Source organism: Taeniopygia guttata, chromosome 2 (genome assembly GCF_048771995.1).
Source record: "Taeniopygia guttata chromosome 2, bTaeGut7.mat, whole genome shotgun sequence".
In the NCBI taxonomy this organism is placed as follows: domain Eukaryota; kingdom Metazoa; phylum Chordata; class Aves; order Passeriformes; family Estrildidae; genus Taeniopygia; species Taeniopygia guttata.
The window spans coordinates 80,888,031-80,913,200 of record NC_133026.1 but is presented as its reverse complement, the minus strand read 5'-3'; the positions used below and the strand labels follow the sequence as shown (position 1 = coordinate 80,913,200).

General features: G+C 37.6%; 1 protein-coding gene across 5 annotated transcripts in view; it reads right to left on the bottom strand.

The window, feature by feature from the left end:
- SEMA5A (semaphorin 5A) overlaps positions 1-25,170 on the bottom strand; it is a 324,637-nt gene that overhangs the window by 11,875 nt on the left and 287,592 nt on the right. For all 5 annotated transcript variants that reach the window (XM_041714648.2, XM_072924332.1, XM_041714647.2 and 2 more), the window contains 3 exons: positions 23,476-23,701; positions 14,107-14,325; positions 4,140-4,310 (listed from right to left, as the gene is read on the bottom strand). In XM_041714648.2, the coding sequence (XP_041570582.1) occupies positions 4,140-4,310; positions 14,107-14,325; positions 23,476-23,701 (616 nt within the window). The remainder of the gene's footprint in view (positions 1-4,139; positions 4,311-14,106; positions 14,326-23,475; positions 23,702-25,170) is intronic.

Here is a 25,170-nt window from a genome sequence, read left to right as displayed (position 1 = left end):
ATAAATAGTGTCCTACTATTCCAAACCAACCTTGTTTCTGCTTCAAAATTTTCAGTGATTTTATGCCAATATGAAGCAAATTTACAAATCTCATTTTGGCTCAAATGAAAAACTGTGTATTTTCTAATTTGGATTCAAGTTAGATTGAAGAACATTAGAATTTGTGAATTAGTGAAGCTTTTCTACACTGTTAATCAGTGGAAAGTGAAGGAAGTTTTACAGTCTTTGAGGCCCCTTCCAATACCTTGTATAAGTCCAGAATACAAGATTCACATTTACTCATTACTTTTCCCTTGTTCGCACAGGAAAGAAGTTAAAACTCTCAGTCATCTAAAATACGACAGACTGCAGCAGAAATATTTGAGACTGCAGTCTTGAAAAATGCCAAGCAATAGCTGTTGTTTATTAAATTTAGATTTACCTAGCAAGTTAGGTACGAACTAGGATATTGATATTTAATGAAAAAATAGTAACTGTCTCGATGAGGCCTTCTTTGAACAACAGGACAAATACCTTGATACAATAAGCTTGTAAGATCTTGTTATTGTGAGTAGCAGAAATGCTCAGCTCTGTCCTTTGGCTTTTCTGTTTCCTAGGAAAGACCCTGGGAGGGGGTCATTTGCAGAGTGGGTACTAGGAGCACAGAGGCAGATGCCAAATGTAGTTCAATCCTAATTCAGGTATGTAGGAGAGCTGAGGTGGAAGTCAAGCAAATGGACAAGCTTCTTCCTGCTTTCCTGCTTAGTGATGCACATCCAGGAGCTGCTGTTATCACCTCCAGTGATAGCTGCTAGATGTAAGTAAAATAAGTATATGGATCTTTACCCTAAATATTTAGTAGCAATAAAGCCATGCTCATTCAAGCTTAAAGGAATGTTGCCCATTAAAAATCTTGGCCCAGTTCTCACTGGTGGCAGAGTGCATGCTTAAGCCAGAGCCAAGATTCTTGTCCAGTCCTGGTATAATTGGGGTATACACAGCAGGTGCCAAAATACTTGTGGGAATCCTAAATGCACCCTGTTGGCTGGTGCACTCTGCAGCCCCATCTTGTCCAACGTGCTTTTGACCTGCCAGATCCTTTGCTGAAGAAGCTAAATCTCATGATGAAATAGGAACTTGAGAGTACACAGGGATCATGCTAAGTCATACATGAGCGACTGAGCAAAGTTGGCTCCTTAGGGGGACCCATAAAGAAACTGTGAGTCCTGCAGTGCAGTGACTCCACCCAGACACTACAGGACAAGAGTCTGTGGGTCTGGTGCTGAGCTGATCAGCTTCATCTGGCACAAAGAATCACAGAGGAGAAGAAGGGGAGCATCAGTGCAAACATGAAACAGAGGGTCACCCCTGCAATGCTGGTTCCTCACACCAAACCTGTGGTTTGAGGAGGTAGCTGTGAGCTCACAGAGCTGCAGAGAAGTAAGGCACCCAAGACTAACAGATGTATGACTTCAAATTGTCAGCTGTGCCATCCCTGGGAAAGTGATCCCACAGCTTTTGCATGTTTTTGTACTGACTCAGCTATCTTGCCTCATTCCTTTGATTTTTATATCTTCAAAGTATCTGAAGCTCTCTTGCACCTCAGGCAGGCTCCTGAACTTGCTCCTTAGTTCTGTGCACAAGTCATGAGAATTTAAGAGAGGGTTGACTGGAGAGGTGTTTAACCTGCTGAACTGCTTTCCCCCTCTAAAATGGTAAGGCTTAATCATGACATGTCATATTTTCTTCCTACAGAGTCTTGGCTGGCCTTTGAAGCTAGGTTAAGATAAAGCAGTTCCTAAGAGATCCCTTGGTGAAAGCAGCACTGCAGAAAGATCAGATTAATCAATGCAACATTTAAATCTCTTTCATGTGGTATCACATCACCATTTCTAAATGCTCAGCTGCTTTGTCCATTATTTGTATGTGTAAGTTACTAATCCAAGGACAGAATGTACTTTTACCTCTTAGAAAAGCAGTAAATACTTAAGGTATAAAATATTGTTTTGTGCAACACATTGCAGACACACTGCAACTGGTTACACTTACTGATAATCAGCCACCACTGATTATTGGTCAATATTGCAGTGCTTCCTTTCATATTGCTATGATCGCATTTGAGTAAATTAATAGAAAAACTACAAACTCAATGATAGAGCTTTAAAAATGAAAGATGAAAATGGATGTGTTTTGCAGACACAAGGCTGTTACTTTCTTTTAAGTGCATACTTGAATACTTTCAGTTGGATTTTCCATTAAATCTCTATATCCTCAACAAATCCTTAGTATCAGGATTCCAGAAAGTTTTGTTTTTCTGCTAGTTTTGTTTGGGGAAAAAAATAAAAAAAAAGGAGTATTTCAAATGCCAAAAAATCTTTGTTCTTTTCACAACTTAAGAAATGTTATACATCATTTCCATTTCTTGCATATTCATTTCTGTGCTGGATGGTTGTTCTTAGATTCCAAGTGTCATTACAATTCTCCTACACTGAGCATGTCACTCAAGCAGTGAATGTCAATAATGGTGCTTTCAGATTTGCACATTCTTCACCTGGTCCTAACCCCAAGAAAATGGCTCTGCAGGCATTCAGGTGTCTGCCCAAACTTGATCTATGAAGCACTGTGGTTATTTTTGACCCATACCCATGTGAAATAAGAGCAGTAAAAAGCAGTTTTGAAATCTATATTGTAAACATGAGGCTAGAGCCATTCTCACAGCTAATGGATGACTGCTGTTTCAAAAAACTATGGCAAATTTTCAGTGAGATTGAAATATCAATAAAATATTACAGAATGTGAAAAATACATTTTAAGCCTCTGAAACTATTTTGTTTTATAAGTGTTTCCACTTTCTTGAACCAAGATGCATGAAACCAACCTTCTCCTCCATCCTGCATCTGCTCCAAAATTTGGGTCACAAGCAGGTCAAAATAAGATAAAGACATAATTTATGAATGCTTGCAAACTGTCATTTATAGGAAAATGGTGGTAGAAAATAAATGCACAAGAAGAGAAATAGCTACAATACTAGCACAATGAACACTCCAGCTCTGACCTTTAAAGGATTTCAAGGCAGCTATGTGACTTCTGCATACAAATGTACAATATTTGTCTCAAAAAATCAAATAAGCAACTGATTTCTATGCTTGGATTTTTTTTTTTTTTAACCAATTGGAGGTTTTATTTTTAACCCAATCTGCTTTAATTTTGACAAAGTAGGTACTTTTATTCTGCTAGAAGAAACATAGTGCCTAGAGAAGGAATCAAAAGAAGTGACATGATTCATTCAAAGTCATGAGGCTTTTGTCCTCGCATGCATAGCCTCATCATATGAGCAGAAAACTTTTGCTATGAAGTCTAGGAGCTCTAAGTGAAGCAAGTAATACAGTGTGGCATCAGAGCTCCTTCTTTCCTTTTGCTGTTGCCTGCAATCTGCTAATCATCAATAAAGGAAAGTTTGTGTGGTTTTAATCTTAATTTCTCACTTACATTTCATTTTAAAAAAATTAGCTTCCTTTAATATGAGTCAAAAAGCAGAGTCAAAGTTAAAGAAATAGACATGATCCACAATATCATACAACTAGCAGGAATGCTGAGACATTTAATTTACTAAGCACTCCACAGTCATTTAAAAAGATCAGGTCGTTGTTCCTTAACATTCAAAGCTGAAGAAGGAGTTTTACAAAGACCATGAAAGTTTTCTTTGTGCTTTATATGAAAACAGGGCAAATATTATCTACTTGAAGGACCTGATATCACCTGATGTGATAAGACGTGTTGAATGTTAACCTCAGCAATTTGCTTGCTGTGAATGTTTGGTGCTGTAAAAAAAGCACTTTGTGATATTTTTATTAAAAGTCTCATAAACTATTTGCACGGTCCACTTCAAATAGTACGAAGTTTTACTTAATCCAGATTCAGATACAGTAACTTAGATTTTAATTTTTAAAGAGGGAGGAAGGAGGTGGTGTCCTGTAGAACATATTCTGCTAGTACTTGATTTACTGTGGCATTGTAGCATGCAAGCTGATTGTGCACTTAATAAGGGAGAGAAATTATTTGCTTCTGAATAATAGATCAAGGAGATTATGTTGCCTAAGTGGGAATGCCTTATTCTGTGGCACACAGAGACTGAAGACGGATGGACTGATGGGCTGTACCTGGACAGGGCTGTGTGTTGCAGAGTGCCTCCTCCGTGTGCAGGCCAAGGCAGATGTCCCCTCCATAGGCTGGCGCTGGGTTTGTGCAGGAGCGTGTTCTCATGTAGTGCCCTCCTCCACATGTTGCTGAGCACTTTGACCAAGATGACCAACAAGACCAGCCTCCATCCACTGAAAAGGCAAAGAATACTGCATTTTTCCAAGCTGATGCGAGACATGACATAATCCAGCTCATCTTTCTCATATTCTGTGGATCTAATTCATGGCCTACAGAAATTATTGGTTATTTTTAGCTGCCACTGAACATAGTTCCCACAAATTTAACCATGATGCAATTTAATTTTAAAAGGCCCTGGTATGCTGGGAAAGTCTAACAAAATTACTCATACATAGTGGGTATCATAATATCTTTAAGGCAATTTTTTTTTCCTTGTCTTTTCTCAGTTCTGAGGAAACAAAACACCAAAACTTGTTTAGTAGAAATATCACAAGCTCAGAGTAGTTTTTTATTGATATAAATAAAACCTAGCCAAATAGCAGCAACAGAAGGATGGAGGAATCCAAAATTTGTTTCTCAACCCATTTCAAATGATCTAACACAGTTGTAGGTTTTGATGGGCCAATATAATATTACAGTCTTAACACAGCTCTACCATAGATGTCAGAAGCAGAACAATGTCAGAAGCTCAAGAAAGCAACATACATTGACAAAAAGGAGCTGCCACTTAAAGTTTCTAGAACAAGTTTTTGAAGAATAAATATTATTATTTACCTTCCCCTCCCTACCCTCTCCTGCATTTACTAATTCAAGTATGTCAAACTATTATCCAGTCAGAGTTTTCACACCATTCTTCTGAAACGTAGACTGGATTTCATGGGACACCCATTTGTCATATGGTTTATGACACATGGGCACTAGACAAGATTTAAATGGAAGTTCACCTCATTACCTGCATCAGTCTTGCTCCTTTGAGCCTCTGTTCTTAAAGCTACTGCGTCAGGATGTGTTTCTGGTATTTAGAAATGGAGCCCATATGCCAAAGACTTCATACGTGTAGCCACGTGACAAAGTCAGATGTACCTCTCCCATGGAAGCAGTATTTTCTTAATTCATCTTCTTTTTTTTTTTTTTTTAAAGATAAAAACCGAAACTTTCAAAATTTTCCTATTCTACAAAAAACAAAAAATAATTTCTTTTCAAACCTTTATTTAAAGCATTATCATTTGAGTTCCTATGGAAGTAAATTATTTACTATGTCTTTTTGATCTTCTCTGTTCAATTAATGAGACAGCCTTTCAAGGGATAGTTTCTATTGGTTTACTGAAATGCTATTCCATCATTATTTCTTACCATAAAAAAAAGGTTACAAATCTTAAAAAATTACAATGAAAATATCTATGTGGTATTTGAATTTAAATTATCTCTTAGACGGAGATACAGAACATTAAAAAAATAGTCCTTTTGGCTTCACAGGATTGCACATCACAAATGCACTTGGTGAGTTGAGTAGAAGGATTTCTATGTAAAATCTTCAACAGTGAGAAAATGAGTAGGGGAATTTCAATATTAGAAGCTATACATGCATTTCTATTGCCATTTCAGATACAGATTCTCAACTGTTAATCAAACAGATAATTCACTGTTGCATACCAAAGACTATTTACTAATCCTGTAACTGAAGTTGTTGAATATACTGCATTTTATTCCCTGCATTGTTTATTTGCAACACCATCCTAAACATCAATAAAGCATGGACTTGGCACTTCCTTGCTAAGAACTGTAGTTGTGAAAACCTATGCAACTAATTTTCTGGACTCAGAAGCCTGATTTGACAGACAGGATTTCTATAATCTGTCACAATAGTCCAAATATGCAATTTAAATAAATTATTTCCATTATTAAGGAATTCAATGATAGCTACATCACACGACAAATCATCATGCATGAGAGAGTTTTATACCACCTATCATAAATAAATACTGTATCTTGGTAGAGTATCTGACTTGTTCTCTTACTCATATTTATCTTATTCATACTTTTCACTGGAAAACAAATATGTCTTTTTGCCTGAGATAACTCTATTAATGCAGTATTATACAAACTCATATAAAAGAAAGCCATAGGTTATTTGTCTTCAGTGCAGATGAAATATACTGTGCAATTTTATAACAATTTCAAGACACAGCATCTTTTATTCAGAACTTGTCTCTTTTTTCTGTTTTTTTTTTTTTAATTATGTCAAATAAAAGCAGAAGCTGTTACCTAAGCTATTTATTTCATACTATATTAAGGCTTTACCTTTCTAGATACTCCCTTTTTTATTCTTATAATTTTTTTCTTTAATGTGATCTTTGACTAGCTCAAATGAATGATCAGAAGCATGTCTGCTGCAGCACACAGACCTTCATGAGACAGAATTGATTCTGTCTGAGATTAACTACACAGAACATAAATTGTGTGTGTAAACATTGCCAGTGCATTGTTCACTGTAATGGAGACAGTGACCCCCAACACTTCCCTACTTATTTTTCAATGGACCAGAGTGAGAATTACAAATGCACCTGAATTTTAAATTATCATTGATCTACAGATGGCCAAGAATGCAGAGACTGATGTGAAACCCAGGAACATCACCATGCTCCACAACTTCAGTGATCATGGCTGTACTATGTGGCTTCATGTGTAAAGGGAGAAGTAGGTCTCGGCAAGGTGGGATAAGACAATATAATAGACAATGTTAGATTTGGTCCTAGTTCAGCTGGACAGTGCAATTATAACTGGGTTTTTTTTAGTAACTACTGACAGACTGTCTCTAACCTTTCAAGGACTATTGTAACTACCTCTTTTATCTGTCCCCAGAACTTTTTCTTTTCAGCAACAGAGGATAATAAGGCATCATCATGCTTAAATAAGATCAAAGGAGTGGGTATTTACTGCTTGAGTTTTTACAAGACCTAAATAGAGCTCTGTGGTTTCTTTCATCTTTCTTTAAGTTGCTTAGCAACACAGCACCATCTGGGGTTTTTTTTTTTTTTTTTTTTTTTTTTCCTTTTGTCATGGAGCCCTTAATTTTATTTCTGCCTCTTATAGTAAGAAAAATACACAGCAGCAAGGAAAGTTCCAGTCACTACAGTTTCTTTACATAACCATTTTGTAGAGATGTTGGACAAAAGAAAGTAATTAAAGTAGTCCCAGTTGTGCAAAGACTCTTTAAATCTTTCATTGGAAAGATTTAAAGAGTCTTTGCATTTTCTGACAATTGCTGAGGTTGATCCCTTTAGGAAGAAGGTACATTTTAGCTAGGAGTGTGCTATCAAACAGTGCTCTTTCCTTTTTAGAAAAGCAAACAACTTTTTGCCTACTGGCTGTTGTTGAGGTTAATAAGTATTTCTTCACTGTAATGAAAAAAGAACCACACCACAGGGAAGAGGATGTGCCAGGAAGAAACAGCATACAGGAGGACATGACAAAACACCCACACAACTGGAGAATTTCCAAAAGACAAAAAAGTAAACTGGAGAAATTTGTAAAACTTTGGGTTTTACAAGGAAGTGTGGGCAGACACACTGACCTCCCCTGCTTTCATGAGAACACAAATAGAATTGCAGGCTCCTTAATAAACTGTCTGCATGTTGGGCAGCCTACTGCTCCCTTCCAGACACCTGGGGATCATCCCATTCCACATCACTTAGTCTACTGCTTAGGCCCAGTCCTGTTGGATACTGCTGCATGTTTCAGGGTGGGAAAGGAGCAATTTTTAGATCAAAGTTTACAAAGGCAAAGTCTTATTTCTGTGATACCTTTTATTCATAAAAGCAATGCTGGATGAAACAGTCAAAATAGTGAAATTCAGAAACACAAGGCAAACAAATGCTTCTAAGAAAAAAAAAACACAATAACAAAATCTAAGGGGCCACTTGGATTTAAACCTATAAGTGAGACTTTTAAATCAGAAAACCAACAGTTGCTTCAAAGAGCAGTTCATCCCTCTTCTTGCTGGCTACAGAAGCAGCCTGGAGAGATCAGTGCACAGCCTACATTTACTGGAATTTTTTTTCCTTCTGATTTATGAAGCTAATGCAGGATAAATTTTATTATTTTAAATACATTCTTGTTTTCTTGTGGCCGAGTGTGAGTTCAAAGAAAAATAATAGGAAGAAATGAAAACAATAAAGAAGAAAATAATAATAATAAAATAAAACCAATAAAAAGCAACTGGCTTTAGGGGTTGCATAAATAACTTAAATAGGCTTTCAGGGATTTTTGTATATCTGAAATTCATTATTGTTATTAGCAAGTTTAGTGACATATGAATTTATTCAGATCTTCTCAGCTAAAATGTCACGACTAAACTAAACTAGAACTACTATATCAAAAAATCTGAAATTAGTAAAATCCCAAAATATTGTCATGAAGTATCAGAATTTCAAATCTAAGACATGGCAATTGTCCTTTCTCTCTGATCCTCTACTATGCCCTGAGGAAAAGAGAGAACAGGAACTCCTGTAGCTCATGCTACTCAGCTCTGTTTTAACTGTCTTATTAAGGCACATCTGTGGTGGCGTGTTTTTATTTGTTCAGTGTCTGTTCACACCCCCCCCGCCCCCAATCTCCTTCTTTCCCCAGTTGTCAATCTTCCCTAGCTCATCCCTAACCCCCTTCTCCCCAGGATGTCAATCCTCCCTTCCCCTGCCTCTTTCCCCAGAACCTTCCCTGTCACTCCTCCCAGTCTCCTCCCCTGCTTCCAGAACCTTCCCTGTCCATTTAGTGATGCTCAATACCCTATTGGTTACGTTGTTTTACTCCACTCCCCTGTTTTCCTTGATAGGTTTATGATATGTTAGTCCTGCCTTAAACTCCTCCCCTGCTATTCCCTTATTGGTTGATGTTCCTACACCCCTCCTCCTAAGTTCTTGTATAAAACCTTTGTTCACCCTCCCAGGAGGGTCTTGGGGCTCACTGAATAAATCCATCGTGTTCACCCCCAAGTCCCGTGTCGCCTCCATCTGTCCCCGCGCCAACAACTGGGACTGCAGAGCTTCACAGGGGGAACAGCCGGCCATTCTCTTCCCTCACCGCCCAGCATGCCCGCGCTCGGGGCGTCGCGGTGAGAGGGTGCTGACCGCGATGCAACACACATCCCCATGTCCCTATACAAAGGAATATACAAGAAGGCAACAAGAAACAAACTGAAACACAAATGAATAAAAGTTGTCTTTTTCTATAGAGATAAGTGAGGAGATGTGCAATACTGTGAACTAGGACAGTGTTCTTTAGGTTTGGTTGTATTGTCAGGCAAATAGATCTTACAGTCAGCAAGTTCCAGTAATTTTTGTAGATGTGCAGAATTTATCATCAAACACTCCTCTTCATCATCTATTTCTCTTCATAATGTAAATACCTTGCAAACCCCCTAAGGATAATAAAAGCCTGATATGACTGATTTTAGATTCATTATTGACTGCAGATTAGTAACTCAAACAAAACAGAAATGTCAGTGAGCATTCAGAGATGTTTTCCATAGTTATTGAGGCTGTTCAGTTCAGTTCTTGCCAGAGATTCACACCTCTGAGACATAAAAAAAGAGCTGAGGCACAGGTTCAAAGCATAATTCGCTAATGCAAAATAATAGTTCAAATTCTCCTGCCCTGCAAAGTAGCTCATCCAGATGGAAATAGTACTTTATGAACATGCCTTTGCACTACTCTGGCTCATAAACTATTTCTGCAGCTGATTTGGGTGAGTGATCGTTAGTTGAAGGCAAAATTATATGAGGAATCATTCTAAAACTTGAACAATAACAGTCAAATCATCTTCCAGGACCTGGGTACAATTTCTGGCAATTTTATGGCACTGTTCAATTTACTATTATATAGTCAGCCTTCCAATACTATGAGCAAAAGGCCCAGTGACTGCTACTAATCTCAGTGGAGTATTTACTACTGCAGAAAAAAAAATTCAGTTTCTCCCCTGCAGGCTTAAAAAACATTTAATAGAGCTTGCTGAAGGTAGAGACTAGATGACTTCAGTAATTTTTTGCAGTTCTGGGATCCTGCATTTAACTATCAATTTCTGTTTGTTAATATATAAGAAAGTATATTTAAGATGCTGCAAGGGTTGCAAGACATTTAACCAGACAAGACAGCCTTGGGCTTTTTCATTGTGTTAGGTCTTCAGAGCACTTAGTTCCAGGATGACACTGAGCCCAGATTAATTCACTGAGAAGCATTAAGTCCTACTGACTTCCAGCATGACTTAAACACTGCTCACTATATTTCTCTATCACTCCCCTCTCTCATGAGTTTACGTCAAGAAAGGCTGATCCTGCCTGCAATAAGCAGACGAGGAAGCAAAGCAGAACTGAGCTTGTAGTGGCAAGAGGAGTTCTCTATGGCTTCCATCACACCCCTGCCTGCTAACCAGAATATTTCTGGAAGTGTAATGCTGGGCTGGACTGTTACTAAAAGGTTCTGTGCCAGAAGACAGCAGGTGAAACTGTGCTTACCCTGGAAAAGCTCAGGAAAATCTTAGGGGGAATCAAATTCATTACTGCAATTTTAATTCTAGTACTATGGAAAATACTTTCAGGTCAAGGTCAGAAAAAAAATCCCCTCGTATTCCTTAGCCTTTCTGTCTCTTTCATTAAAAATTAAGAGAATTCAAATTTATTGGTGCGCTTCTCTAGTAAGAATTTATTTCCTTCCTACAAGGTCTAATTTATGTGTAAGCCTTATTTTGCAATAATATTTTACTCTCCTATGTCTCAAAAAAATTACATCTAGTGCTTGTAAAGTTTTCTCTTCAGATTTATCTGAGATCTGATTTAGTCTCCTATGTTTTTTCTTAATTACTGGGAAACAGTAATTCTGTAGCTGAGGAACTTTGTGATTCCTTGTTGCAGGCTATGATACATCTAAATACTTCATTCATTCTCTACATCTTTATTCAAATTTGCTTTGCACTGAAAAGAAAAATAAAACTTGTCTCTAAATACAATTATTAGATGGATTAGGGCACTGCTTCTCTCTTCAGAAAGACCCACCACACTTTATATCAACTGATCTTTTAAAATATTTTCAAATTCAAATTGTAGTTTTAGCTTCTGCTTTAAAATTATGTTATTTAGTCTGGGGTATTGTCTATCTCATAAACAACTAGGACCTCTACAAGAAACTTATAAGTGTGTTTTACTGGTTAAAACAATTTCTTTAAAAAAATGTAACAGTGAATAGCTGCAGAGATTAATAAAAATACCACTTCTGAAAACTTTTGACTAATTTAAACTTTAACAAACTCCCCAAAAATTCAAGAGAGCATTTAATTTGAAAATCAACAGCAAGGGCTGAACAACAAATCTAGCCCAGGATTATAGACAATCTGTGACCATTCAATTAATGTATTTCAGTTACTACAGTACAGTGATACAATCAGGTATCTCAGAGCTTGTGAACAGAGCTGGTACCTTACACCACACCACTCATGTGCTTCACAGGAGGCTGAGGGCAGTGTCCTATGGAGACATTCCCTTTGCAAGGGAAGCAGGAGCCAGTGAAAAGTTCTAGGTTGCTTCACCTACTGCATACATCCCTGGGGGGGTTTGCACATGTTGGTTCAATGGTCTTCTAAATCTTTGCTTTAATGAATTACTGCCAAACTACTTGAACAGTGCAGTTACATGAAATGGAATTGTTTATCATTTTAGTATCCTGGAAAAAGCAAGGTGCTATGATTCGTCTGGGAACTAATGAATCAGATTATGCATTAGGGCTGTGCCCATGTGGAGAAGAATTAGACCATAATTTCCTAATTTTCTGAAAAATTTCAGCTCTCTGTTGGTTCCCTTCTACCTCTCTCCAATAGTCCCTAGAGTAGAAAACATGGACACCCTTCACTGGTCATGCCTCTATGCTTAGAAAGAAGCATCATCTCTTCCCTTGATCTCCTTAGATGTTCACACTCCCAGACAGAGAAGCTACAAAATGAGCAACTGAAGCTACGTTCCTCTTTAGATACAGCAAGAAAATGTCACCAGAAAGCACTGGCTGGTTCTGCCTAGTGCCTCTTTTAGAACTTCAATGGCTCAATGGGTGTTTCCCCAGATCAAAACAGGGATCCTCAATAGAAATTCCCCAAATTCCCCATGGATCTATGTGGCAGCAGCTCTCTGGCCACAGAGAGCAGGCACAGACTTTTCCAGGCATTTTCCTGGGGAGGGCTGTGAGAAAACCAGAGAAAAGTATGGGAAACAATTCTTATCTCCACTTGCTGCACCGGTTGCTGTGCACATGTGGAATGTGTTATGGAGTTTTGTTTACCAAAGGGTGATTTCTTAATTGGACACTGGATGGTGTTTGGATTGACTGCCCAATTAGGTCAAAGCTGTATCAGACTGGCTGTAAGGGTTACTCAGTTTCTTAATAAGTATAGGATAATATAGTACAGGATGGTATAATAAAGCAATTGATCAGCCTTCTGCAATCTGGGAATCTATGCTAATTATTACGTGGCTGGGGGCCTGCAGCGACAGATCTGCCCCACCAGAAGGAGAGCTGAGAGTGCCTCAGGGCATTCAAGTTTTCCAACAATCCTACTGTTTCTGTTAGCAATAAAACTGCAGAGAAATTTGCTTTCAGTAAACAGCCAGAATGTTCACAGAGCTGCTGGGTTTGTAGGCTCTGTGCCAAAAAATATATTGCTCAGGTTCAATTCAAGATGGAAACATGTTTTTCAAGAAACTGTGTCCTCCTGAGAGGGAAGTATTTTATGCACAGATCTTCTGCTTGAAATCTGATGCAAGGAATGGACAGTGACTGTTAGAGGGCTTTAAAAGCTTAGTGAAAGCACTGCAAAAAGATTGGAAAAAATACTCATATTATAAAAACCAATGTATCCATGATTTGAGGAATACAATTTTGATCTGAAACCATATATGCATATGTTAATACATAATATATGCTTTAAAATAGTGGTACACATATGTAATACGTATATTGATATAGAATTTCTTCAGGTCCACACTTGAATAAATGACAAAGTCTTCAACAAGAAAATATGAAGCACTGCTATACATAATTAATACAATTAAAGATGTATGAAAGCTTATTTCTAAATTTATTTGTTGCTGCTGGAAAGCTGAGTCATTCAGTCTTCTTTCCTTCTTCCCCTCTGTCGCATCTTACCTTCAATTCTCTCTTCCTAAACCAATAGCACCTTCTTTTCTTCATGTGTTCTCCTATATCCTTCCTCCTTCTTTTCCCACAAAGCCTCTGAAAAGCTCAAAACCTTTCAGTTTAAATGTTTGTTTTATGACTTGCGAGATGTGACTGAAACCAAGATTTTTTTTTCCCCTAGGTCGGAGACACAACAATGATTTTTAATCCAAAGTAGCTTCTGGTAAACATATATTCTACTTGTAATCCCTTTCACAGAATAATAAAACAACTTTAAATTAAGGAGAGACTCAAGATTCCAAGAACAATCTTTATGGACTGCTTGAATAACCATTTAATTTGGTGATCAATTGTAAACCTTATTTGCTGGCAACTCTACACTTAAAAGCTAACACAGATTTAATGCCAGCAACCACTGTGATGAAAATAATATTTTGAGTTTAAATAAAGACTAAGCCAGATTCCAAGTCTTGCCAGAATTCTTATGCCTTTTTTTTCCCCGTAAGTTTACATACTAAAATTATATTTTTACAGTCAGTCTCACTAGTGAAAAAAGATATAGGTATTAATACTCTTGATGATAAATTTATTGACATCACATGGGAATATTACCTAAATCCACTCACATTATAAAGGCAAATTTGAGCTGTAATTGATTCAAGAACCAAAGCAAACCCAAAACTCACCAACTAAAATAGGAAAAAAAAAACAAAACCAAAATAAACCAAATATGGAAGATATAAATTTGAGGATGAGCTATTTTGTTTAAACTTCTTTCATTTAATTTGAAACTTACCTGGGCAAGGCAAAATGTTGCATTCCTGGTACTCTAGAGATGGGCCAAGGCAAGGAAGTCCCCCATACTTGGGCTCAGGATTGCTGCAGACACGTTTGCGATTCCGGATGCCTCTACTGCAGTCACGACTGCACTGAGACCACGGAGACCAGGGTGACCAGGCACCATTGATGGTATGAGCAGAGTATCTTCCAGAACGCAGGAAGTCCCCTGACAAACCTAATAAAATAAGGATTGGAAAAGTAATACTGAATTAAAACACTATCTCATCCCAAAACAACCTTTTCCTCTTCAAATATACTCCTAGGCTTCTAATAGTAAATATGAACAGAAGGGTCCTGCCCTTTAGCCTTACAATCCAAACCCTAGTTTCATCTCAAGAATCTTTTCTATAATAGAAATTTCATAATCACTTGCACAGAACTACAGTGAAGAGTTGGATCCAACAGTTCAGCTAAAGCTTTATGGCCACGCTGACCGAACTAGACAATTTACTCCACCAAAGAACGATAAAAATGATCTCTCTCTTGCACAGGAATTGCCTTGAGAAAATCTCCAAATATATTACATGGATATAATTGTCCCTGTTTCACAGGAAGATGGTGACAAAGGAGACAGGATTGAGCTTCCTGTGACCACTCATCGAGCCAGCTCCCCGGGTCCTCCTGCAGAGCTCTGCTTACTTCATCCACCCAGCCTGCCTTCACTGCTGCTGGCTGTTCACAGAGGCCTATGGGTATCCCGTGCACTGTACTTATCCTAGCCAGACTTCAGATAGTGTCCACTAATAATTCCACAATTTTGCTAAACTACCCTTTTGTGAAAAGCAGTGTTTACCCACTTCAAAAAAACAGTTTACTTTCCACTGAGTTGAAGTGTTCTAAGCATGATTTTCATAGAAGCTATGGAAATCAGCCTTTTGCAGACACACACATCCTACAGAAAATTCCTTTTTAAAATAATCATCTGGCAAGTGGAAGGCATATTTTCTAAGTAAGTTTAGTACAGAGAAAAGGTATTAGATTAAACAGCAATGGATGAAGTCTGCTGTTTATCAGTGAGAGGGGACACACAGATCTTGTACACAGCATCCAACCAACAGAACTGGATATAGCCCTGGGTGAAGTTCGAAAAATCTGAAGTTCATTTGAGTATCTCTGTCACTTTGCAGCTTGACCCTGCAGGTGAAAACACTCCCTCAACTGTACTAAGCACAACACTGAAATCACTCTTGAGTTGTAGCTTTACCTCTAAGCATCATTACTGAGCATCTCCACCAACACTACTGGGATTTCCTACTGTTGCCAAAGCAGTTCACCTTTCCCAGTGGAAACTCTATAATGGACCAATAACTGTTGCTTTTATTACAAGTACTTATTTAAGTAGCTGTGATGAGAGAAGGCCCTGTGAATGGTACTTCAGCCAGCAGAGGATGTGGCTGCCTCTCTATGCTAGAGCTTCAGTATTGCCATCACAAGTGCAGATGAATTGCATCAGCAGTGGAGAAATACAGTGGGATTGTTGGCAGCTCTAACTGCAGCACAAACGTCTATTCTTAAAAAATTGTTTTGTGCCCTATACACAGGCATAGGCGCTGTGGAAGTATTAAATGGAGATAAAGAATCAGATTTACTGAATTATGCCATGAAAACAGACAGAAATAATACCGTGAAGAGTCCGCCCAACAGCCATCCTGCACTGAACAGGATCAGCCTTGTGTTGGAGGAGCCTCTTATTTGCAGTGTCCACCCTATTTCTACCCATGATTATGGCATTAGTAACACTTCTTAACTTCTTCCCCAAGAAATACATTCACAATCATCCCAAAGTAGATGAGGGTTTGCATGTTTTTATTGAATGCTTGATAAAGTGCAATATTGGAATGATGATGCATTGACATAGAAATACTGGTAATAAGAAACTGCTGAAATTAATACGAAAACAGCAGAACTGCAGTATAAAAATGACTAAAATTGGATAAAACCTTGCAGGAATTCTAGAGAGTAACTATTTCTCTGCTGCTGAGCCAGATACTATTACACAGATATTAAAAGCAGCATTTCAAAAAACATGACATACATTCAAATGCAAAAAAGGGAGCAAGTACAGAGAAACAGAATGTGAATTATGAATACAGGTCCACTTTTGTGCTGTGTGAGACTCTTTTTATACAATTTTATATCATTCTGGTCATGGAAATTCTCAGCTTATGTACACAGTGAGCTGTGAGAACAAAATAATAGTATATTTTATACCATAATTCTAAATCAAGGGGTTTTTTAAGTTATTAAATTAAGAGCAATGTAAATAATGAAAAAAGTATTAATCAGACCAGACTGCTACTCATTCCATTAATAAATCACTGCAGGGTGTATCACTTTGTCCTGGTCAACCCATCACACAACTTCATAAGAATACTTGGACATGTTGAAGATATTTTTCCAGGATACGTGTAGCTTTTTAAGTCCTAAGAAAAACGTGCGACCTTATGGTATTAGATTTCTTGTGATTTAAATTGGGGACTGGGGAATGGAATCTTCTAAGGGAAAGCTCTAAGGTAGTTTAGCTCTGAAACAGAAAAATATTCCAAAGAATCTTTTCAGTGTGGAGTTTTGTCTGCAGCAAGTGCTTCCATGAGTTTTCTTCTTTCCAAAGCATTAAAAAATTTATTATAAAGACAAGTCTTTTCACAGTTTTACAGTAGTTAATAAAGTGTTCATAAAGGGGCTTTTAGAATTTTCTGTTCAGACAAAAACTACACAATAAAAAATTAACATTATGCCATTAACAGCACGAAAAGTGACAAGATCAGTTTGCATTCAGTATATACTGTTCAATATATTCCTTAAACAACATTATAGCCTTTTACAATAAGGGGAGAAGGTGCACAGATGAGGGGAGAACAGTGGATATTACTTATCTCAACTTTACTATGGGTTTTAACACTGACTTCCATAACTTCCTGCTAGACAAGTCAACAAAGTATGAGCTAGGTAAGTGGACAGTGCAATGTGTTGAAAACTGGCTGAGCAACTAGGCCCAGAGGACAGTGATCAACCATTAGGAGGCCAGGTGCAGAAAAGTCACATGGTTCAGTCCTGCTGAACACCATCATTAATAACCTGGACAAGTTTTCCTTGACTGTGAAGACTGGCTGATACACCAAAGCGTCATGTCACACTTTGACAAGGCAGAGTTCAAGTGAGGAAAATGCAGTCTTGAATCTGCACAGGAATGACCCCATGCAACCATACTTTGAGGCCAACCACCTCAAAAGCAGCTCTGGAGTTCTGGGTGAAAGATGAATGTGAGCCAGCAGTGCGCCCTTGGGGAGAAGAAGGAGCTTGGGTTACATTGGGAAGAGTTTTTCCGGGTCAAGGAAGGATCCTTCCCCTACACTCAGCAGTGGTAGAGAGCCCATCTGGTGCTCTGGACACAGCTCCTGCATCCTCCAGCTGAGAAGTCCTGTTTATTAAATGAGGTGGTAGAGGGTATGGGGGGCAATATAAAATTAATCAAAAGATTACATTGTTGAATTTGTTCAAGCAAAAATTCTTCAGAAAGCAAGTGTATATACAGCACCAAGTCCTAGTCCTATTACAGTTTACATCTAATTTGACAGGAGAAGGAATACATAAAAGCATTGTAATCTTTCATAGCAAGTGGCACAAAACTGAAAACTCCAACTTGTCTCATTAAACTGTGGTTTTCTTCCTTGCCGCTTCTGTTTGTGGTTTGGGCCACTTTCAGATTGCTCTACATCCTATTCCAGGGACAGAAACCAGATTGTGCCACCCAGTAAAATCCAACATTAAGCTGCTTTTCTCAGCTTACTGCCCCCAAAACAAATATATATAGTCAAACCAGGATGCAATGGCCAGTGCCCTTGGCATGGTAGCAGCAAAAGTCTAGTTGCCAAAACAAAATCCTAGTCCCCCTTAATTAAAGCCCATCTACAGAAATACTTGTAAATCTGCAAAGAGAATGATCAGTCATAGCATCATCAATAAACTAATGAATAGCTTTCCCAAGACAGACAGAACATCTGTAAGTCAAATTCTGATCCAACATTTATGACAGGTTCATCATTCAAAAATTTTAAACTAAATGGTTCTCAGAAAGCCTATGACTGACAGAGCCCTGTGAACAACTAGAAGCATGAATTCTGCTTACAGCTTACCAAGAGGCTCATTTTCAGTTGTTCAGAAGTCATATTCCAGTAACAAACTGCTGCACACTGTGGCTGGAAAAGGGGATTTAACTACTTAATCCCAGTAAAATTTTAAAAAAGCAGCTGTGCTTCTCTAAGGTGAAAAGTTCCATAAGTAACAGCAAGTACTGCAAAAACTCCAGTAAAAGCCATCACAGTGATTTTGTGGACAAAATAACCATCAACTTCTAAGATTATGGAAGACAGAAGATATGAACTGACATCTAAACAAAATACTTTTCTCTCATTTTAAGCACTTCTGCTTTGTACAATATCAGTAAAATTATGGACAAATTAGTACTGCCCTGCTGATGATTTACTTATTCCATAATGCAAATACAACTGAAAACAATTGTCCGATTAATTTACATAATTCTGATATAAACCAAGATGATTTGTTGAGTTATAAGTAAATTTTTCGAACTTTTTGGTTGAATTGAAATAGCTTCATAAATCCACAAGAAATTAATCCTGTCTGAAGACATGTCAACATGAAAGTCACCTGCCCTGACTAGCACAGAAAAAAATTCTGCCTTTGCAAAAACTTTTAATGAGACTTTGGTTGTCCTGATTCTGCTTGAAAACTGCAACATTCTCAGCCAAGTTCAATTAATTTGCCTTAAAAGTGAAGCTCTACTAAAGCACATAGTTTAATACTAATTCCCTAGTCTAGCCTGTAGCTAAGTAATACAGCCTAAGTAAGAGAGAAGTAGCTGTGACACCTGATAAATTGTATTACTTGACTGATTTATGACTTATGTCCTCCAGTTCCAACCTAACAAAGAAAATTCAATTATCCAAGCAGTCCTAGGTTCATGACTTTAGGAAAAGATGATCTGAAGCCAAATTCAGGTATCCTGAATCATTTCTAAATGACAGCATGAAACACTGCTTGAAGTGCAGAGGTAACAAGGATAAGCAAAGATTGTTTCAGTGTTGTCAGTTCCTGAAGATAGTCTGCAAGTTATTTGACATATTATTGAAGCATAAAACTTCTATAACTTCAGGCCTAAATACCTATAACTTATAAAAAACTTTATAAACCTTCAAAACATAGTAAAATTGAAATAGTAAAATGTAATGGCAAACATTAATGCAATGCAAAGACAACACATTTTAAAAGCCCAAATAGTATGCAGATGGAATATGTCACGTTAGCATGATAACTTATTTCTTGTACATAGCTTTTCTGCGTTTAAGTATTTAACACCAAAGTTCCACTGAGTTGTACTTTGTCAATCAAACTTGAATTTGTCACCAAATTCAGTTCTAACTTCCAGAATTCATTTTGTTCTTACTCAGAATACCACAGCTTCAGTATGCCAGTATAAAAGATAACACCTCAAAATTTACTTCTCCTGACTACAGGAGAAGTATATGTTCTATTCTGTAAAAAATTCTGAATGCACTATAGATTTCCTGTGGGTAACACAAGGAAAGATTAAATCAAATTTTTCATGAGAGATCATAGCCACTAGAAGAGTAATTCAGACAAAATCACATCATGCCTTCACAAATAACTATTGTTACAAGGTTTGAGATAGAGCAAGCAGAAACAACTAGGAATCTAGGTGCAGATTTCCAGGTGCCTGGAGAAAAAAAAAAAAAGGAAACAAAAGACTCTTTAAGACTGAACTGACTCAAATTAGAAGTATTGCCTTTGTTAATTGCTTTCAGAAGGTATTTTGGAAGTTAACCTGGTCTAACTCTGGCCATGTCAAAGTCAAGTGTCTTGTCTAAGCCCACCATTGCTTTCTGCATTGTACACCACGGAAAGAAGGCAGTATCTAGCTCCAGGTGGTGAACTGCATCCATTATATCAGATGCTTACCTTCAATGGATTCCTCAGTACACAGGGTGCTGAAGTTCTCTTTGCAGACTACTATAGAGTCTAGACATTGGTAAGATAAATTCCACCTAGAAATATCAGGCAACCTCATACCTTGTGAAATATTTATCTCTAGATTAAAAGATTATGTTCTCAATAAAATTATTACTGTTTATATATCAGATAATCTGACAGAGAGCCAGCATGTTTAATTTAGACATTTAATGTGTTTCATAAGCACATATTAAAGCCTAGGGTAATGTAATTTCTATACTCTGAATGCTGGATTGTACAGACAGTGCATTAAGATGTACAATAATGTACACAATCTCCTTCACTTTATTTAAAATAGCTGTCTCTTTCCTGTCTGAGCACTATATGAAAACGCAGAGGCAGGGAACAAGATTTATTTTTCTCTCCTCCTAATCATACTTCAAATCAGAAAAGCATGAATACAGTCTGCAAATATGACTGCTTACTTGATTGAGATAGAAATCTTACCACACTCAGGAGGAGTCTAGTGGGTTTCTGGCAAGAAGTTCTATCTCTAGGCTCAGACTGCAAAGAAAGTTTGCTTTGCTAGAATCTGACAGTGAAACATGATTCTGTTTAACACTGTGTGACTATAGTTGCACAGTGGGAGATTATAGGCAATGAGAAAATTTCTAACAAATGGCTCCTATCTGCAAGGAACAGAGAACTGATCTCTGCAGAACACATCTTTGGTAATGAGGCATGCCAGGCACTCTGTACCAGAATTAATCTTTCTGTAAAAGCCAGAAAATTGCTACAATTCAATATGGAGATAATGAAAATAATGTTTCACAGCATCCAGGCTCTGGTCAGGTGGAAGTAAGTTATGTTTTCTTGCTATCTAGGCGAATAATGAAGGTGTTTGCCACAATTCATGGTTTCCCATTCTCATGACTTCCCTCTGTCCCAAAAGCTACAGCTACATGACTCTTATTCATGTGTTTTTGTCCAGTGAAATCAAGGAGCAATAGAATGGTGGTGTGTTGGCCCACATCTAAACCTGGGAGCAGGGAAGTGCTCCTGAATGTTGCAGTTAGATGCAGTCAGCAAGTTTCGTCTCATCAGCAAATCAAAATGGTGCCCCCTCACCCCTTCTTCAAGAAATGCTCCACTCCATACTGTTCTGACATCCATAATCAGAAAATAACTAAGCAAACAGTCTCAAAATAAAATGTGCTATTTTCACCAGAAGTGTATTGTTTAACGCAGCCACTTGGAACACCGATCGAGTTTCACCTTTCATTACAGAATAATTAAAGATTCACTGGCCAAAATGAATCAAAGAATGAGCACAAATTATTGACAAAGCCATAAGGACACTCACTAGGAAAACCAGACAGATGTGTAATAGTTTCTGCCCTGTCAAGTATTCAATAAAACTTACTTAAATATTCAGTAGTTTTGGGATTACTCAGCAAAAATCCTTCACTCAGATGAACATTTCTATTACTATGCAAGAGGGTTGGGGTCATGCACATACATCGCTCCAGTGACTAATTATTTCCAAATTAATCAAAGCAGCAGCTTCAGCAAGATGCAACAAAAAAAACCTACAATGCTAGGAAATTCAGGAATACTATGTTCAGAAAAAATAAATCTTCAAGCTAATCAGGCAAAAAAATGCACCTGAACCACCATCCCCACCCCCATCACTTGCACACTGAAAAAATGCTTTATTTAACAAATTTTAGAGTTTGTTACTTCTGCCTAAATTCTGCAGGAGTCAGATTAGGCATCCAGCTCCAAGAGAGATTTTATGATTATGACTTCACAGCTGAGAGAGGTGTTTCCATGCCAAGTTTCAATTTCTTGTAGCAATGTGATCTATAACAAACTGGCTCTTCTCTGGTTTGCCCTACTGACCTCCTCTCTTGTCATCCATTGGCTTTTGTATACTCCTTTCTTACATGCTGCCATTTCAGCTGTCAGACCAGATTATACCTACATTCTCCTGTAGCTGTACTTCTACTTGTGATAGCTTTCCCAAGTCTGCATTACCTGGTGAGAAAAATATTTTCTTTCTCATTTAATCTCATGAAATTTTAAACATGTATCATCCATGTCTAAGTGCTGGAAGACGCAAAAAGCAGCAGCACCACCCTGAAGTCTCATTAAGGGAAAGAAACAGGTCATACACCAATCCTAGCAGAAAAAAATCTTGACTCAATAAAGTCCAAAATTTAGTTTGGACAAAAACAGAATAGAAGAAAAACTTGTGAAAAGAGTTGCTCCATGCCAAAATCTGCCTTGCTATCCAGACCTAAGTTAAACACCAACATTTGACACTGTTGATTATCTGAAATGCGAATGATATAGAGCACAAAACTAAATCTTATCTGGAGCACCATGGGCTTTGTTTTATGATTTCACACACTTCACTACTATATATTTCTTAAAAAATGACTAATATCCTTCCCCTTCCAAAGAGACACAGATGCCAAGCAAAACAATAAAGGTTTTATATGGGATGAGATGGGGGGAGGGGTGATGAAGGGAGAAAATGAAAGGTTCTAGCACATTATCACAGAAGCCAACCCTGCAGCCTCCCCTGTTACCAAAATCTTGACATGCAAACTTAGTAAAGGCAGGAGCTTAAAACTGACTTTCACAATAGTTGGTCTGTCTGAAAAATACTGAGAATTAGAAATTTCTCCTAGTTTTATTTTTTATACATATACAAATCTATGTATTACTGATAGGAAAAGAAGAAAATTCTGAAAAAAAGTAATTCCAATTTAAAGTAATTTAAATTTGAAAATATTTTGAAGGAGTTTGGTTTTCAATATCAGAAATAAACAGACCTTTCAATTACTAGCAAAAGCACAACATAAACTTTTATAATGGAAATTATCCAGTTCATAAACTCCTTATTTGTTCAAACACCTGTATGAATCTTACAGTTGTTACTTTCAAACTACTGAGCAAAAGTTCTTCTTAAAATATTCCATATTCTAGGAAAATATCCTGGAAATATGTCAACATTGCACAAATTCACCCCTAGTAAAAGCTCAGGGGAGTATAAGGGGTAACAGAATCTTACAAGACCAGGATTACTGTGAAGAGAATTAAAATGACCTGGTAAATCTCATAACTGGTGATGAAATCCACTTGCTTAGTCTGAAGGATGATGCTAAATCCAGAAGAAATTCAGGCTATGCTCCCTACTGGGATCACTATGCCCTCCTTTTCATTATCAGTTCTGTTATACACAACACCAGTAAACAGGAACTTCTGCTCTGTGCTGAAGATGGAACTTCAGGCATGTCACTAGCAGGGGGCAAGGTCTGGCTTTGCTCACCATCAGTGGAGCAGCCGCTGGTGCCGTCGCTGGAGCAGTAGCGCATCTCAATGCGCTGCCGTCCCACCTCCAGCAGGTTTGGGTCAGGCAGTCGCGCCTTGCAGGTGTATCGGAAACGCTGCTCGTAGTGACCACCGTTGTCTGAGATGTTCACCGGGGTCCAGGGGGTCCAAGGAGTTGTCTTTTTTAACTCTGGACAGGCGTTGGTGTTACAAGGCTGATATTCCTGAAAGAAAAAGGTCATCATTAATATAATCATCAAATACAACCTTAAAAACACCCCAGAAGCACTCAGACAAATAGACAACCCTTAAGAAAAAAAATCTTCCGGTATTTTTTCAACATTTCTAATAGCATTGATCATCAATGAACTTTTAATACAAGTCTCAAGCTGAAAGTGTTTTTTCAGCTTCTGTGCAAGCTAAAAGCAATAATATACCAGTACAAATTTGATCTATCACATCCATAAAAACAGTAAATCAATCACTCTAAGTACCACAATCAAGCATATCCTTTATAAATTAATAGCCCCAAGTAAGGTGAAGCTAAAGATGCTAAAGCTTCTAATTAAGAAGAATTCTGATAAACTGCAAGTACATGTCACAAACCAGCAAATAATTCTTTGGTAACATCTAGTGGTGTATGAAAAAGCAAACCACTGCCCATTTTGTATATTGCTTACATACTTCAAAAGGGACAACAGCTAAAATATGTTTTATATTACAGATTCTGGCTCCCTGAGGTGCATGTTACTCATAGCTCCAGAACTGCTGAACCTATCTTCAGAAACAAATTCCCTGTGGAGTGATATGCACTAAAAGGAACAGATGACATTTAAAAAAACAGTGCAGAATTGCCAGTATTCTCACAAATCCAGACTTGTCAGTATTCTCAAGCCCCGCAATCTACGCTTTCTGATGAGTATCACCAAGGTCTGTAGGTCCTGCCTATTCATTTTTCAGAGGAAAATATACTTTATCTAATGCAAATTCTCTGTTAAATATATGGACAAAATTAAACAACCATTTAATATCAGAATGAATTGACACTGAAAAATTATTAATTATGAAAAAATAGGCATTAGTGGGAAAATTTAAATTTTCTATCTACCTCTTGCCTATAAGAGAGAGAGAAACTGAGCTCATACTAAGATTTTTATTTCACTAATACTAAAAAATAAGGAAACAATAGAAACAATGCTTTTATCATATAGTACAACCTTCTTCTTCCATACCCTTTACCCCAATTGATACCATCATATTCCAACAAGCAACATATTACCTACTCCTCTCTTTCCATGGTGATAATGTCCTTTTCATCTCATACTTTCCTCAGTCCACTGCCTCTTCTCACAGAGTCTAATTTATGAACATACACAATTAGGTTTAGAGCAATCACTTTCAACCCATATTTTAATTTAAAGTCTGTGTTGCTATTTCAAATCTAAAAGACGTTTATTGTCTGAAAGCCTTTCTAATCTTTCCATCTGTAAGAGTTGGGGGAAAAAAAATCCCAGAAATTCCTGTCCCACTAACACAGCGACACATTCGAGCACCCACCATTATGTTCACGATTCTCAACTTCTGAGGCCGCAGAGATTTGTGACAACCTTGTGCTTCCACAGTTTTGTGTTACTTTATATATAAAGAACTCTTAGCCCAAAGGCTTCAGCTGGACTACTCTTGTTCTCTCCTG